The following is a 17663-nucleotide window of genomic DNA, read 5'->3' on the forward strand; positions in this document are numbered from 1 at the left end:
TATTGTCTGTAGAATTCTGAGGACAAAATAAATTCCATTCCATTTTGGAATAAGGTTGTAGCAACCAAATTGTGGAAAAAGTGAAGCGCTGTGAATACTTTCCGGATTCACTGCATTTTCTCGGTTGTGTTGAGTGCAGATCTTTTTGCCTTGGTTCATGGCTGAGATCAGGCACCAGCGCTTAAAAAGCTTGATCACCACTAGTGTACAGTTAATGAACATTTATTAATTGGAATGTAACGATTGAACAACATCATTAACAGATTAAAATCAATATAAATGTTTTTTTTTTTACTGTAAATGTGTTTTTCCTGTTATGCAAGAGAAAAGGGAAGTACTGAACGTTTTTGTTATGCGTGCGGTGCTGCAATAAATAATTGAATCAATGCATGCTGGTATCGAGCGAAAAAAAAGCACTTAGACTTTTAGTTCTGTTTGAGCTTCCGCTCTACTTGTGTCTGTAAACATATCATCATCATTATCATCTGCCTTGCACTACACACTCACCAGGCAAAACCTTAGATACACCTGCACTAATTGCATCCAATGTAAAAATACATAAACACACATTTCAGCATTTTTAGACAAGCATCAGTTAGCATATACATTTCAATAACACAAGTTACATGTTTTGGTTATTTGTCAGTATAAAAAAACATAGCATACTTTTTGCTCAATTTAAATTCCAAAAAATTGTTTTAATATGTACATTAAGTGCAATTGTGCTTAAGTCCATTGGGTTACGATGCACACAAGCCCCCAGTAACTGTATTCACAAACCACTCATATGTCACTTCCTGGTTCTCATCATTAATATTCCATCACTAACAATAGTTCTAGATACTTGCAGGCTTAACAAGATTTTTGGGAGCAAGAAATAAAAAACTTTTTTTCTCTTTAGTTAAAAAGACCTTTGTCTTCTTTAGACAGCAGTTGGCCTTTTTTTCAAATAATCATCCTGCATGAGTGTAAAGTGCATTTTAAAAAGGGATTAGCCCGGAATGTACAGAAATGTTTGAAAATGCCTTTGTAGTTATTAATACAAAGGCTTTAGAGAACAAAAAAGCTGCAATTACATTTTTAGTGTTAAAATTTGAGATTCCCTTATTGGAAGTTTAAATCCCAGAACTGTGTCCTCGCGCAGCTGGGTGTGTGTCCTTAATTTACTCACATCGTTCCACTTTGAGTAAATCCATGTAAGCTGCGCGAAGGAAACAGCATAAAGTCCACTTGGAGCCGCTGTAAGGCTATTATGTCACTGAGCATCCAATGCCGTTTCAATTCCTGGTTCACAAACATCGGTTCAATCCGACACTTTCTGAACGTAGTTGACTGGGAAGGTCCCACTCCTGGACGAGTCCCCTTCTATGTAACCCATCTGATGAAACAAAAGTAGAACAAATATTTCACACATTTGTAATATTTTTTTTAAGAAATTAAATGTGGATGCTGTGGGATACTAAAACGAAAGCAATTTAGATGGAAAATTCATCACAGCATATCAGCAATAGCAATTAGTTTGAAAAAAGTTGAATGTTTAGAAAATGTGTGTTTATTTGTAATAGCACAATGATGTGGCTGTTAAAATGTTGAAAACAAAACAAAACAAAAAATGTTCCTTCTTTTCTTAAAGGGGAACTGCACTTTTTTGAGACAAGTACACAATTTTTTATGCATTCTGATTCTAGCAAAAGTCGGCTAACAATGGAGGTAATGTAATTTACTCTATTCCACCTATAAAGCGCTCTAAACACATCCCAAAACCTCAATCAATGTTTTATATACATGATGTAAGTATATATGTAATCTAGTAACAGGCAAATTCATAATAACATGTAACATTTTAGTATGTTGCTTATTTCAAGCATACATATTAATTTCAACAACAACACTACTAATCATGGCAGACTTTATGAAAGACAACGCAACTACTTTGGGACAAATGATGATCCAGAACCTTATATTTTTAACCTAAATATACGGTGGATGAGCTACGAGTTCTATGTGCTGGGTAGATCCAGCAAGCAGCAGTATTGCTCAGTGCTAAACAAGAAATACAAACTACGAACACAATAAAACAATCACTTACTGCACAAAGTCTGCTCTCACTGGGATGCCAACTGATGGGATGTTCATATCTTCTTGTTTAGATGAATAATTAGTCATAATCCTCACGAAGGATAAAAAAAGGGACGTAAACGAGCGTCTTTTCATGTCTTTCTTGCCATCTCTGGGTCTAAATTGACAAACTCCTCGGTTTATAGCCACAACCCTCTATTGGGGGTTAAATCACCAAAAATGATTCCCGGGCGCGGCCACCACTGCTGCCCACCGCTGCTGCCCACTGCTCCCCTCACCTCCCAGGGGGTGATCAAGGGTGATGGGTCAAATGCAGAGAATAATTTCGCCACACCTAGTGTGTGTGTGATAATCATTGGTACCTTAACTTTAACTTTACTATTCAGGTGAGAGGCATGATTTATAATCTATAATTAACTTCTACCAACTCAGAGGCAATGCAGCAGCTCACCGGCTCAGTATATCAATAGCTGCATAAGCTAGTTACCTCTGTGATCACGACGCCGCTAAAAGTAGTTTCTCAACGTTAGCACTTATAATAACAATAACGGAAATACTTGGTTAATATCATTTCTCCCGTTAGCCACCGTGTACTTGCCATATTTTAGAAATTAGAGTGCATTAAAAAAAGAAAAACATTTGTTCTTGTCTCACATAGGGATTGTTCCTGGCAGGCATTCTTTTTTTCTTTTTTTTAAAGTGTAGTTCTCCTTCAAAGCATTCGCCAATTCATATCCAGCTAAACATTTATTAGAGTTAAAGAGCTGGTAGTTGCACTTACCCACCAGTGGGGGTCACTAGAAAGCGTTACCACAATAGTCTCATCTTTGAGAAAAGTGAGCTGCTCTGAACTGGTGGGCCTGCAGTCGACCAAAGCCTTGACCCGCTTATTGTGTTGTCTGTTGCCTGAACTCTGCACAAAGGATAAGAATAAGACAAGGGTACATATTTCAGTAGGAAATGTACAGACTTGAAGCAAAAGGGATCATTTATGGTCGTACCATGGCGTTCCTGCGGGTTCGCAGTGAAGGGGTCACGCCAGGTGAGGAAGAGGGTGTTGCCGGAGCGGGGACTGGACCGAGGCCCGCGCAGTTTCCCCCGACAATACAATACGGCTCCTCCTGGTTGCTGGTGGGAGATATCGCGGCACACTTCCCCTGGATGCTGCTTCCGTTGCTGGTCCGACGGTACGATGTGGTCTTCTCTGAACTGGGACAGGACACAGACAAGCGGTCACATGACATGACAATGATAAGACTACAAAGCAGGAGTGAACGGGCAACTTTAAGTTTTAGGCTAATGCATTAGAATGCACATTTTGCCTTCCAATAATGTATTTTTATATTTAATACAGAACAGTGACTGAATTGTACATAACGTATGTCTATACAGTGGAACTCAACAACCCCTTCTTTTTCTACCGCTTAAGTCAGTGTCCATATACACAATAGACCCCTTTTGTGAACATTAAATTTGACCCCCAAAAGGGTCCTTTCTATGAAAAATGGTCCGTTCATATCGACTTTTTTTTTTCTACACTTCATCTTTATCGCTAAACATGACAACAGAAGCAGAACTACTGTCTGGTTTTACAGCACTAAAATGTGCACACAGAGGTTCCCTGTTCAGTGCAAAGTGGCTTCAAAATAAAAGTTTTAACCTGTAAATAGAATTAAAATTGTTATCTGCTTTATTTCCCCCTTTTTTCTGTTCTAATTTAATTATTTATTTTATTTACTTACATTATTATTGCTACACTTATACATACACTTAAGTCATGGTTATTACTACTATAATTTTCAATTTTTTATGCGCTTGTATGTACACACATTTTTGTTATTCATGTCTGTTAAAAGTTTGACAGGATTTGTGTCGCCTCTGGGCTGACATGTTTACACCTGTCATTTGCATTTGCACATTATGTAAAACCAACAACTCTGTACCTCCTCCGAGGAGCCATTGAGATCACCCTGTGTGTGAATTGCCTTGTTTGTAAAAAAAATTTTTTAAATTAAATACAAATATTTGTTTAAAAAAAACAGAATGAGACCTACTCATATCTCTGTTGAAGGTCACAAGTAAATGTGCAAGAGATGGCTAGCTTTGGTTTGGTTATGCCAGCAACCGCTTATGTCAAAGGGCGCCAAAATAAGCATTTCCCCTATATAAACTTGTCTCATATTTGTAATTTGCTAGGTTGGGATGGACTACAGACATTTGGATAGTTTTGTATAAGCCCTAAAAACTCTGCCTAGCAACAAGAAAAAAAGGGAAATCCAGTGATCTGTGGTTGCCCGGTTTGCTAGACTGGTCAAGTTTTAGTTCCATTGTAAATTTACGTTAAGATTTATAATGAATCAATATTGAATCGGATTTGTATGTTGTGGTAATTATTATAACCGTCAAATTTAGAGGCGAAATTGAAAACAAAAAAACAAAACTGCACAGTATTGGGTTCCCTCAGTCAAGTGTTCCACTCTGACAGTACTGTAACTCATACTGTAGAAACCAAGTCACATCAAACGCATCATTTGGAACAGAGTTGCTAAGAAACAACAACAATGGAGGGGAATGACACTCCTGTATTTACGTCTCAACAGATTTTATCTAAGAGGAGACTGAGGGCAGCTGGAAAACAGATCCCTGCGGCAATGTGGAGATGGTGGAGTGTCCATTTTTAGTCTCTTACCTGACAGGTCCGATGTGGTTCTGGGAGGATGTGGTAGCAGTTTGTGAAGTGGAGCCAGTGAAGGCTTGCCCCTCCCCACTGAATCTGTGAACCCTAAACACACTCCCCTTGTGTGGTTTTCCAGCACCTGGGCTTTGACTTTCTACACTGGGAGACGTAGGGCTCTGTCTGGCCTGCGTCTGTGGAATGGGGGTGTTGACGGTCGGGTTGGAGCTGCGTCTTGGTGCAGGGACGTTGACCTCTTGTGTTGTGACCGAGAGCTGAGGGTCGGAGCGACCTAAGTGAGAAAATCAGAAGTCAATTACTCACGATATTAGGTAGACCTGTCCCATTTATTCTGCATCAGCATTTTTGCATTTACAGTAAAGTTCAAGTTAAAAGTTGAAGTACCACTGATAGTCACACAATAGGTGTGATGAAATTACTCTCTGCATTTGATCCATCCCCTTGTTCCATCCCCTGGGAGGTGAGGGGAGCAGTGAGCAGCAGCGGTGGCCACGCTCGGGAATCATTTTGGTGATTTAACACCCAATTCCAACCCTTGATGCTGGGTGCCAAGCAGGGAGGCAATGGGTGCTCACAACCTACTGATGTCAGGGCGGACACTCTAACCACAAGGCCACTGAGCAGGTAATAATTCTTGTTTACCTTTTGGGGTGGATTTAGCAGGCAGCGGCGGTGGTGGCATGGATGTTCCAGAAGGGGCGCTGTTGGCTGGTGGGTTTCTGTACAGGAAGTCTAGGTTCTCATAGGTCTGACAAGGTCTGCTGCCTGGATTGCCACCAGCACCACTAATCATACTCCAGCGGGATCCAAAGCCTCCGTTTGAGGACACGGGAGAACGTGTTTTTGGTAATGGGCTTACCTAGAATAACAGACAGCAACTCTTATTTATTGTATCCATTCATTCCAGATGTGTAAATACACGGTGAGATGTTTACCCTGTCATCCAGGTCGTCCTCGCTGTCATAGATCTCCTGAGCTTGAGTGTCCCACATGAACTCTACGTGAATCTGAGAGTTAAACTTCCCACTGTGAGCCAGCTCTAACTGCAAACACAAGGAGCACAAAACTTTTTTTCTGGTTGGGTGTTTTTTTCATACAACAGCTACGAATTTTAAACGTTGCTTTAAAAACTCAAAAGATGCATTAATGAGTTATTTCAAGAAAACAGGTCAGACATATGTTGTTAATAGAATCTAACTAAGGACAATAATCTCAACTAATCACTAACCTGATTCTTATTCATACATGATTATTCAATTCCAATCCACTTTATTTATATAGCACATTTCAAAAAACAATAAAAGTTGCACAAAGTGCTGCACAGGAGTTAAAAAACAGAATAAAACTAAGGAGAGTCAATTGTATAAAACATTTAACTATAAAGAGAATAATACATAAAATACGTAGAAGAAAATAAAATAGACTAAAATCACACAACTTTCATGCTGGTTTAAAAGCCAAGGAGTAAAAATATGTTTTAAGACATGATTTTAAGCTCATTAAAAAGGGAGCCGTCCGATTAAGGCATTATTTATCACCTATCCTTTAGAGTACTTATTTTTTTATTTATATTATTGTAAAATGTATCTACCAACTTTATTAACTTTACCATAACACATCTGTATCATTTTTTTTAACCAAAAATTGTTAAACTGGTACATTTTAAAAGCACAAAGTAAACAAACTATTAGTAATTGCTGAGACACAGAGAAGGGGTCGGATTAAATAAGCTCTGCTTCTTCCTACTCCTTTTTAGAGACATGTTGAATAGTTTACTGTCAAAATACGTAATCAAAATTTTTGAATAACTATATGATTACATTACAGCGTGCACAGTGGATTTTATTTATTTGGATCTAGCAGACACAAATAGGTTTGGTGCTACCTATTTGCCCTCCCTCAAAAAAACATTATAACGTACCTGTTCTGCCAGAGAATAAGAACACGTAGCAAGAGGGATCAGGGTTGCCAGTTTAGCAGCTGTGCCGCTATATTTAGCGAGTAATCAGACCCCTCTAAACCAAGGGTTCTTCAACTTTTCGACCTCGGGGCCCAACTCTTCCACTACAAAAGGGCCCAGGGTCCACTCAAATATAAACACTGAATTAGTAATCGTACTCTTGATTTTATTTTTATACAATAATTATATCTAACCTACTTACAGTTTAAGAGGGTTAACATTGTCAAATGATATGAAGGCATGGGTCAATCACAAAGGCGTAGGTCAGGCTGATTACGAAAATAAATAAATAATCCAATATACCGCAAAAAAGGGACTCAAAAGCGGATGGAAAATAAATATACATACAATTACACAGTGCTCGAAGAAAAAAAATCAAACTAAATCAATAAATGATAGGGATGTAACGGTATTATAAATACAGCGGTATTTCGGTATCAAAATCATCACAATAATTCTGTGACGACATGTGACTGTATCAAATGAAAACTTGGTAAGTGTGGTATTTTTCTGGGACTTATGAATTGGCCGGTCTGGAAGTAAACTACATCTCCCAAAATTCCTTTGCGTAGAGGGATTGTGCGAGGTCCGTTAGCAGGAGGTCGTAAAAGGGAGAGAAAGAATAGTTGTTTTCGGATATTTCCTGAAGCTTTCATTCAAATCTATTCATAACTATGAGGTATGTTGCTAACAGACAGACAAACCAACCCTTGCCTACTGGTCACCAAACACAGCAGAGTGCATAAAATATGGCCGCAAAATTATACTTTGACAAAATAAAGCATGTTTAATTGTAAGTTTATGAGCTGGAGTATGGTATGAACTATATATAACTATTAGAGATGTCCGATAATATCGGATAAATGCTTTAAAATGTAATATCGGAAATTATCGGTATCGGTTTCAAAAATTAAAATTTATGACTTTTTAAAACGCCGCGGTACGGAGTGGTACATGGACGTAGGGTGAAGTACAGAGCAGTTGCGTCTCCCAGTCATACTTGCCAACCCTCCCGATTTTCCCGGGAGACTCCCGAATTTCAGTGCCCCTCCCGAAAATCTCCCGGGGCAACCATTCTCCCGATTTCCAGCCAGACAAGAATATTGGAGGCGTGCCGGCCCAGTCACATAATATCTACGGCTTTTCACACACACAAGTGAATGCAACGCATACTTGGTCAACCGCCATACAGGTCACACTGAGGGTGACCGTATAAACAACTTTAACACTGTTACAAATATGCGCCACACTGTGAACCCACACCAAACAAGAATGACAAACACATTTCGGGAGAACATCCGCACCGTAACACAACATAAACACAACAGAACAAATACCCAGAACTCCTTGCAGCACTAACTCTTCCGGGACGCTACAATATACACCACCCCCCGCTAACCTCCCCCCACCTCAACCCCGCCCACCTCAACCTCCTCATGCTCTCTCAGGGAGAGCATGCCCCAAATTCCAAGCTGCTGTTTTGAGGCATGTTAAAAAAAATAATGCACTTTGTGACTTCAATAATAAATATGGCAGTGCCATGTTGGCACTTTTTTCCATAACTTGAGTTGATTTATTTTGGAAAACCTTGTTACATTGTTTATTGCATCCAGCGGGGCATCACAACAAAATTAGGCATAATATTGTGTTAATTCCACGACTGTATATATCGGTATCGGTTGATATCGGAATCGGTAATTAAGAGTTGGACAATATCGGAATATCGGCAACAAAGCCATTATCGGACATCTCTAATAACTACTGTATATATTATTACGGTTCATTTTGTCAGAAAAACTAACGTCAAAACGAGCAAATGCATACAATTTTTTTAACCCAATGCGCGCCCCACCCCCCCAGTCAAAAAGTTTGTGGACCCCTGTTCTAGACAATCTTCTTTACAGGTGACAAAACTCGTGAAGAGCCCTTTTTTAGAGTGACAAACGATATTCCTAAGAAGCGCCAAATGCTTTTGTGGTCCACATGCGTCTCCGTCTTGTTTGTTTAGTGTTGTGAAAAAAGGTAATTTGTAGTTCTAAACTTATTTGTTTTGCTTTTCATGTTTTCTGTTCACTTTTTGCAAATACACAATTGGCAGTTATGCAAATTTTACAATTACTTCATTCCCCCGTACCAGCCACCACCCACCCTGCTATAAATAGACAGCAGCCCTGAGGTACACATTATATTGTTTATACAGCTCAAATAAATGTTTGTATTTTTGGAGGCAAACATGCTGTTGTCATTCAAAGTAACAATCCAGAACTACATAGTTTGTTTTAAGCAAACTCACCAGTTCAACACATTGTGTGTGTTGCAGCCTTCTGGCCATATCAAGAGCTGTCTCTCCTGCAGAGTTCACTGGAAGGAAAGCATTAAAAAAACACGTTTAACACATTTAATGTTTTATGTAGAAACAGAATAACCAAATAAAAAGTACCGATGTGAAGAGTGGCCTTGGCTTTAAGCAGCAACTTGAGGGATTCAGGCTTGTGGTAAAGGACGCCATAATGCAAAGCTGTGTTGCCTTCTGCTGTTCTCTTCTCCAGACAGTTGCTGTGGCATCAAAAAAGGAATGTTAATCAGCTTTGAGAGAACTGAACAAGACATAAATCATCAAATGATGGCTAACAGCCTGAATGTTGATGGTCTGACCTGTTCTGGCACAGGAAGTCCACGATAGCCAGAGAGCTTCTTTCTTCAAGGCGCACGGCCAGATGGAGAGCTGTTTCTTTGGCAGCCTACAAGTGACAAAAACATTGATTGACTTTTTGTTGTAATTTTACCCCCGAGACAACCCAGCTACACAACCGTGGGGTTGTGAATGGGCCAAGGAGAAAAGCCATAACATTTTGGTTAAGATCCAGATAAAGTGTGGATGGATTCATTCATTGTCACTTTTTGCTGTTACAGTCTATTTGCTTTGGGGCCAAGTGGGGGAAGTGACCCTCAAGTTGCCATGGAAAAAAGCTATTCACCGCTCTTCACTTTTTCCACATTTTGTTATGTTACAGCCTTATTCCAAAACGGAATAAGTTAATTTTTGTTCTTAAAATTCTACTCACAATACCCCATACTGAAAAAGCTTCTTCTTTTATTTATTTTTTTTAAGACTTTTTTGCAAATTTATGAAAAAAAAAAAAGAAGGAAGGAAGAAATTTGAAAATTGCTCAATACTTTGTTGATGCACCTTTGGCAGCAATTACAGCTTCAAATCTTTTGAATACGATGCCACAAGCTTGGTAAACCTATCTTTGGGCAGTTTCACCCATTTCTCTATGCCCATTCCTCTTTGACCAATTCTTCTTTGCCCATTCCTCTTCACGGAACCTCTCAAGCTCCATCAGGTTGGATGGGAAGCGTCAGCCATTTTCAGATCTTTACAGAGACGCTCAATCGGATTCAGGTCTGGCTGGGTCACTCAAGGACATTTACAGAGTTGTCCTGAAGCCATTTCTTTGATATCTTGGCAGTGTGCTTAGGGTCGCTGTCCTGCTGAAAGATGAACCGTCGCCCCAGTCTGAGTTCAAGAGCACTCTGGAGCAAGTTTATCCAGGATTTCTCTGTGCATTTCTGCATTCATCTTTCCCTCTATCCTGACTAGTCGCCCAGTTCCTGCCGCTGAAAAACATCCCAAAGTATGATGCTGCCACCACCATGCTTCAATGTAGGGATGGAATTGGCTTGGTGATGAGCAGTGCCTGGTTTCCACCAAACATGAGGCCTGGCATTTACACCAAAGAGTTCAATATTTGTCTCATTAGACCAGAGAATTTTGTTTCTCATGGTCTGAGAGTCTTTCAGGTGCACTTTGGCAAACTTTTACGAAGGTACGGTTTCCGTCTGAAGACTCTACCAAACAGGCCTGATTGGTGGATTGTTGCAGAGATGGTTGTCCTTCTGGAAGGTTTTCCTCTCTCCACAGAGGACTCCAGTAGCTTTGACAGAGTGACCATCGGGTTCTTGGTCACCTCCCTGACTAGGCCTTCTTCCCTGATCACTCGGTTTAGACGGCCTGCCAGCTATAAGAAGAGTCCTGGTGGTTCCAAACTTCTCCCATTTATGGATGATGGAGGCCACTGTGTTCATTGGGACCTTCAAGGCAGCAGATATTTTTCCGTACCCTTCCCCAGATTAGTTTCTCCAGACATAACATATCTTGACAGTTTACAAACAATTCTTTCGACTTCATTCTTGTTTTGTGCTCCGCCAAGCACTGTTAAGTGTGGGACCTTATATATAGACAGGTTTCCAAATAATGCCCAACCAACTGAATTTACCACAGGTGGACACTAATTAAGCTATTGGAACATCTTGAGGATGATCAATTAAAACAGGATGCCCCTTATTTACATTTAATTTCTTAGTTTTTTATTTTTAATAAATTGGCTTAAAAAAAAATGTTATCATATTGTCATTATTGGGTATTTGGAGGACAAAAATACATGTATTTCATTTTTGAATAAGGCTGTAACATAAAAAAATTTGGAAAAAGTGAACCACCGTGAATACTTTCCAGATGTACTATATGCAGCATTTTTCAGCCACATTACTGCTACCTACAGGACTGGAGTGGAGCAGCATCACCAAGAACATCATTATCTTTTATTTGAACAAATCAGGTAGTCATTTGTAGGATTGTGGTCTGCAAGAAAGCAAATGATTTTAACTTATACATATGCATGAAAGAAATGGTAGAATAATGTTGCTTTCCAGTCATACTTTGTGAAGTTCTTTTGTTTCGAAAGCAAGACGATGTTCGACGCCTGGGATCTAAGATCTATCAGTCTAATATTAGAGGACGCCAACTTTCCAAAGTATTTTACATAGTATATCCCGACTTCTTATGGCTTCTCGTACGTAACGACGTAATTACGTACGTACGTAACACATGCACGCTTTAGGTGTTGTTAGCTAATAATAGCAATTTGGATAGCAAGTGTTAGCTGTGATTGAATGTATATTCTATCATAACAACATGACTGCAAATTGTTTGATGCTACTCTTGGACTGCTTTTGTATATGTGCACACGCTCCCTGCGCGTACGTGTTGACGAGACCGGGCGAGTGACCACCGTAAACACTAATTAATTATATTCCGGTAAAATGTTTTAAGCTCTGTAATTGTGAAAAATAAAGAGAATTTGTCAAACAAATGAGCCTGTTAAACAACTAATGGTAAAATAAGCTAGCCGGTGGTGTTCTTGTCATATTTTTTGCTTTGAAAAATGTTACTGTCAGGAAGTTGCAAACAGGCCCTTTAAGACAATAATTTTGAACATAATTCAACATTAGATAGTAAATTGGCACAAGTTGCATTTTAGAGCGCTACCAGTCAAAACATGATGTATTTTGGTTTGTTTGATCACATTCAATCAGTTCTTCTCAAATAGTGGGGCGGGATCCCCCTAGGGGAGCATGGCGTGATCCCAGGGAACATTTTTTAATCAGTATCATGCTTCAAACACTGCTTTGAAAAGCTGTGCATTACAAAACATGCTCGGTGTAATCGTTAACCCTAAATTCCTCATTTTGATAAAAAGAAAACTCTGCATTATTTGTTTTATACATTTTTGTTTTGTAGGATAACATGTTTTATGTTGTGCTCTGAATTAATATTGCTGATACATTTCAATGTATTATCTATTGAGTTTATTTAAATGTATTTTTCAGTTTTAAATGGTTCATGTCATTTAAAAAAATATTCAAAGTTTAAATAAGGAATTGTTTTCTTTTTTTATTTCAGGCAAATTGGTGCACTTTATATATTTTCTGTTACAGACTAAAAAATGTCAATATGTTTGTTGTAAATTTTTCTATTTTGTTGTATTTAATGTTAAGCAAGATACAATGTTATGCAGAGGTGTACTTATAATTTTACAGACAAAGGATATTATTTGTAATCACGGCAGAGAGTAGGGGGGGCGCAACATTTTTTTTTTTATCCTGGGGTGGGGCGTAACAGAAAATAATTGAGAAACACTGCGTTAAATGATCAAAAATCCATGAAAGTAGCTGGGGTTCAAAGGTCACATCAGGGCATGACCTCAATTAGTGACTGCTTCCAACTGTCATCTGCAACACGTCTGAGTCACTGCAATAAAAAACAGTGCAGGGCGTGCAGCTAATGTCACGAGATTCTTGTGCAATATCTTTTGTTTTCTATTAACTTTAATAAAACTGCAAAGATTAAGCTGGCAAGGAGATTAAAGGAAAAGCAATACGGAACCATGCATGCATATTTTAACTAGCTAGTCGAACTTATCCTCAAGAGATGTGAGCTCCTTCAACCGAAAAGCTGAAATAACAAACGGGATCCAAGCACTACAAACAAAGCACACGTCAGACACACTGGTTATGTTACACTGAGCAGAGAGTGAATAGCTAGCAGCAGGGGACAATTAGATGAAACACAAGACGACGAGGCTTCAGGCAAAATGGCGGAGTCGTTTACCCTGGACCGCTTTTAAATTAAAACTGATACAAATGTGTCATATTAACAGTTCATTTATGACAGCTGTGTTTTGGAAAGTGGGATCGACCCCAAATATCGATAGCATCGATTCAGAGGATAGTATCAGTATGATAGCGTGATGAGATCGATATTCTTCCACTCTTTTCTAGGTTTATTTTCACTATGTGTATGATTTAGTTATGTTAATCATTTTGTTACATTGTTGATATTCATTCAGATGCATCTCTGTTTTTGTTAGTTTGTGAGCTGAAACACAAATTGGTTTTCAGTAAACGGTGACATCATAGCAAGAACAGCTGCTAAACATTGTGGCAATGATGTTGCATGCTGCTCAGAGCCACTAGGGGGCATATTTTCCATTGTATTTAATTAACTAATGTTGCTCACATGCTATCATATGCTGCGATGAGCTGTAATAAACAGTGCCGTCACCTCTACATCAGTTATCGAAAGTGGTTTGGTAAGGTCTGCTCCCTCGGCAAAAAGCTGCAGAATAGAAGTCAGGTCTCGACTCTTCACGGCATCACAGAGCTGTCCCGGTTCCGGCGTGTCTCTTCGCAGGACGTAACGACGTTCGGCATACTTTGCAATAATGTACTCTTTTCTGGCATTCCTGGTGGTCACACAAAAAATATATACATTTTTAAACATATAAACATTTGTATAGGTGGCTTGCTAATTGTAAAAACACCAGACTCACATGTCACTCTGGGGCAAAGGTTTGACAGCATCACTCGGAAGCCCCGCCTCCATTATGTCGTTGAATCTTGTGTTCCCGATGCTCACTGCCAACTGTCGCGTAAAATGCTTATATTACTTATTTAGTGACATAATGGTGTGTTTTATGGGCTAAAACAGTTTATTTCATTGGTACCAGTAACTCAGAGGTGCTCAGCAGGTCCAGGGTTAAGGACTGGATTCTGGAGTAGTGAACACCAAGTTCTCTGTGGATGCCCGAGCACTCAATACAAGTCAAGATGCCGAGATTGGTTGATAACCATGTTGGATCTATGATATAAATAGAAAAATACAGGTAAACTCTCTAAAAAGACGAATAGACACACATAGTAACTGTAGTATTAACAGTAGAAGTAATTCAAACTGAAACCTATGTGTCTGAACATGTTGGATTTTCCATTGGGAACACCAAAACAACCAATCTTAGTGATATGATACCTAAGGGGTGGTGGTTGACACACTGCTGTAAACACATTGTTTAATTAATGATCAAAACTTGAGCAAGTGTACCTAATGTTGTGGCCGGTTAGTGTAAATAGCCGTCAAATGGCCAATCTTGATCAGATCCATATTAAATTTGGCGTGACACGCCAGCTTCTGACCATGCATACACATGGCAAATTTGGGTCAAATAGTGAAATATTTGTGGGAGTTTGGCTCAAACAGGTGCGGCGAGTTGTTCCTAATGATGTGGCCAGTTTAAATTGCTGGTAAATCTGCAATATGGATCAGATCTAGATTAAACCTGGTGTAACACTCCAGCTTCTGACTATGAATAAACAAGGCAAATTTAGCTCACATGGGATAAGATTTGTGGACGCTTTGCCCCTGCAAGTGCGGGGAGTTGTACCTAATGTTGTGGCTAGTCGGTATGTGTTGCTGTCAAATGGGCAATCTGGATCGGAACCCGATTAAATTTGGTGTGACACGCCAGCTTCTGACCATACATACACCTGGCAAATTTGGCTCAAATAGGTAAAGATTTGTGATGTGGCCTGTTGGTGTAAATTGCAGTAAAATGTGCAATGTGGATCAGATCTGTCTTAAACTTGATTTGACACTTCAGATTAAGCACACAAAATGGCAGATTTGGTTAAAATACAACAAAAATGTGTTCAAGTTATGAATGATTCCAAAGATGATACAAGTCAAACTGTTCTAGGAGGGCGTCAGATAAACAAACCCACGCCATTGGAAACTCCTTGGCAGACTATGAAATAAATCTTGTGACCTGGGGCGCCGCAGTCAGCGCAGGCCTCGTTGCCCGGCATGTGGCGGAGCTCTGCGATGATGGCTCTGGAAAGTTCCTGCAGGCAGCTGTCCTGGAGGTGGAGCTGGTCTCCTCCCAGTGCTGTGTTCAGGGCCTCTTCCTTGCTGTTCTGCAGCACCGACACCCAGCTGAGGATCAAACATGTTTATTATTAATAGCACAGTGCACTCAGGCTGAACCTTAGCTGTATACAGCTAATTTTGTCATTTCTGGTACAGTGCTGGCACTTTTGCTGAAGCCCCAACAGCTGACCAAAAACGGCCATTGTTTTCTTCAATTTGTGCAAATTTCTATTTAGATAGTTCCGCGTTCGTATGATACATCATACCTTATCTAAAAGAGCTTGTGTGGTCATTTTGTTGTGTATCTTAAAGGCCTACTGAAACCCACTACTACCGACCACGCAGTCTGATAGTTTATATATCAATGATGAAATCTTAACATTGCAACACATGCCAATGCAGCCGGGTTAGATTACTAAAGTGCAATTTTAAATTTTGCGCAAAATATCCTGCTGAAAACGTTTCGGTACGATGACGCCTGCGCGTGACGTCACGGATTGTAGAGGACATTTTGGGACAGCATTGTGGCCAGCTATTAAGTCGTCTGTTTTCATCGCAAAATTCCACAGTATTCTGGACATCTGTGTTGGTGAATCTTTTGCAATTTGTTCAATGAACAATGGAGACAGCAAAGAAGAAATCTGTAGGTGGGAAGCGGTGTATTTCGGCCGGCTGCAGCAACACAAACACGTAGCCGGTGTTTCATTGTTTACATTCCCGAAAGATAACAGTCAAGCTTTACCATTGGCCTGTGGAGAACTGGGACAACAGAGAGTCTTACCAGGAGGACTTTGAGTTGGATACGCAGACGCGGTACCGTGAGTACGCAACCAGAATGTTGCCATAAGCATTTTTTTAAATTTGTATGTGTAACGCAGTACGCAGCTGCGGCTTCCAAACATTTGATCGCTTGCCCGTACGTGCGTGCCGCTATGTGCATGTCACGTACGTAACTTTGGGGAAATATATGTGCTGTATGAACTTTGGCGAGGTGAACGGTACTTTGGGCTGTGGGATTGAGTGTGTTGTGCGGGTGTTTGATTTGTATTGGCGGGTTGTATGGACGGGAGGGGGGAGGTGTTTGTTATGCGGGATTAATTTGTGGCATACGGTGGCAGAGGGGTTAGTGCGTCTGCCTCACAATACGAAGGTCCTGAGTAGTTGTGAGTTCAATCTCGGCCTCGGGATCTTTCTGTGTGGAGTTTGCATGTTCTCTCCGTGACTGCGTGGGTTCCCTCCGGGTACTCCGGCTTCCTCCCACCTCCAAAGACATGCACCTGGGGATAGGCTGATTGGCAACACTAAATTGGCCCTAGTGTGTGGATGTGAGTGTGAATGTTGTCTGTCTATCTGTGTTGGCCCTGCGATGAGGTGGCGACTTGTCCAGGGTGTACCCCGCCTTCCGCCCGATTGTAGCTGAGATAGGCTCCAGCGCCCCCCGCGACCCCGAAGGGAATAAGCGGTAGAAAATGGATGGATGGATAAATGTAAGCCTGGTTGTGTTGTGGCTAATAGAGTATATATATGTCTTGTGTTTATTTACTGTTTTAGTCAATCCCAGCTGAATATCAGGTCCCACCCGCCTCTCACAGCATCTTCCCTATCTGAATCGCTTCCACTGCCCTCTAGTCCTTCACTCTCACTTTCCTCATCCACGAATCTTTCATCCTCGCTCAAATTAATGGGGAAATCGTCGCTTTCTCTGTCCGAATCGCTCTCGCTGCCGGTGGCCATGATTGTAAACAATGTGCAGATGTGAGGAGCTCCACAACCGGTGACGTCACGCGCATATCGTCTGCTACTTCCGGTACAGGCAAGGCTTTTTTATCAGCGACCAAAAGTTGCAAACTTTATCGTTCTCTACTAAATCCTTTCAGCAAAAATATGGCAATATCGCAAAATGATCAAGTATGACACATAGAATGGACCTGCTATCCCCGTTTAACTAAGAAAATCGCATTTCAGTAGGCCTTTAATCATAATGCACACATTTTTCTTTAGGTAGCGAACACTCTAAAAATTATTCTGAAGCTAACTTTGCACTCAACAGGAAGTCGCACTGTGCACGCTTTAGTTGCATGGCTTGGCAACAAACGAGGAAGTTGACAATACTAAAACACACGCCGAAATAAACAGACATTTTTCAGAGAAATTACCGCTTTGAGTCTGAAATACTATGTCGACATCGGCTTAAACGAGCACTTTTTAGTAATAAGAATGCGGTGGACAAGTACTAAATGAGCTGGTCAACACAGATGGGTTGTCTAAAGAAGCTGGACCAATTTAAGCGGTTTCCACTGTACTTCTTTTGTACAAATAGTTAGTTTCCAAACATCCTCCAGGGAGTCAGCCACATCAAACCCATAATGCACTGTTCTTTATTC

The 17663-nt window shown here is 40.3% G+C and overlaps 2 protein-coding genes across 3 annotated transcripts in view; one reads left to right on the forward strand and one right to left on the reverse strand.

Annotated features, from left to right (window-relative positions):
• The window catches only part of LOC133646253 (TMF-regulated nuclear protein 1-like), a 34648-nt gene that overhangs the window by 10163 nt on the left and 6822 nt on the right, over positions 1-17663 (forward strand). The window lies entirely within an intron of this gene.
• LOC133646252 (arf-GAP with SH3 domain, ANK repeat and PH domain-containing protein 3-like) overlaps positions 394-17663 on the reverse strand; it is a 61343-nt gene continuing 44073 nt past the window's right edge. The window contains exons 14-26 of the mRNA XM_062041423.1: positions 15179-15345; positions 14084-14217; positions 13910-14001; positions 13642-13822; positions 9390-9475; positions 9175-9290; positions 9028-9095; positions 5710-5817; positions 5417-5633; positions 4769-5045; positions 3081-3288; positions 2861-2992; positions 394-1378 (exon numbers count right to left, since the gene is read on the reverse strand). Coding sequence (XP_061897407.1) covers positions 1304-1378; positions 2861-2992; positions 3081-3288; positions 4769-5045; positions 5417-5633; positions 5710-5817; positions 9028-9095; positions 9175-9290; positions 9390-9475; positions 13642-13822; positions 13910-14001; positions 14084-14217; positions 15179-15345 — 1861 coding nt within the window. The 3' untranslated portion in view covers positions 394-1303. The remainder of the gene's footprint in view (positions 1379-2860; positions 2993-3080; positions 3289-4768; positions 5046-5416; positions 5634-5709; positions 5818-9027; positions 9096-9174; positions 9291-9389; positions 9476-13641; positions 13823-13909; positions 14002-14083; positions 14218-15178; positions 15346-17663) is intronic.

Source organism: Entelurus aequoreus, linkage group LG03 (genome assembly GCF_033978785.1).
Source record: "Entelurus aequoreus isolate RoL-2023_Sb linkage group LG03, RoL_Eaeq_v1.1, whole genome shotgun sequence".
In the NCBI taxonomy this organism is placed as follows: Eukaryota; Metazoa; Chordata; class Actinopteri; order Syngnathiformes; family Syngnathidae; genus Entelurus; species Entelurus aequoreus.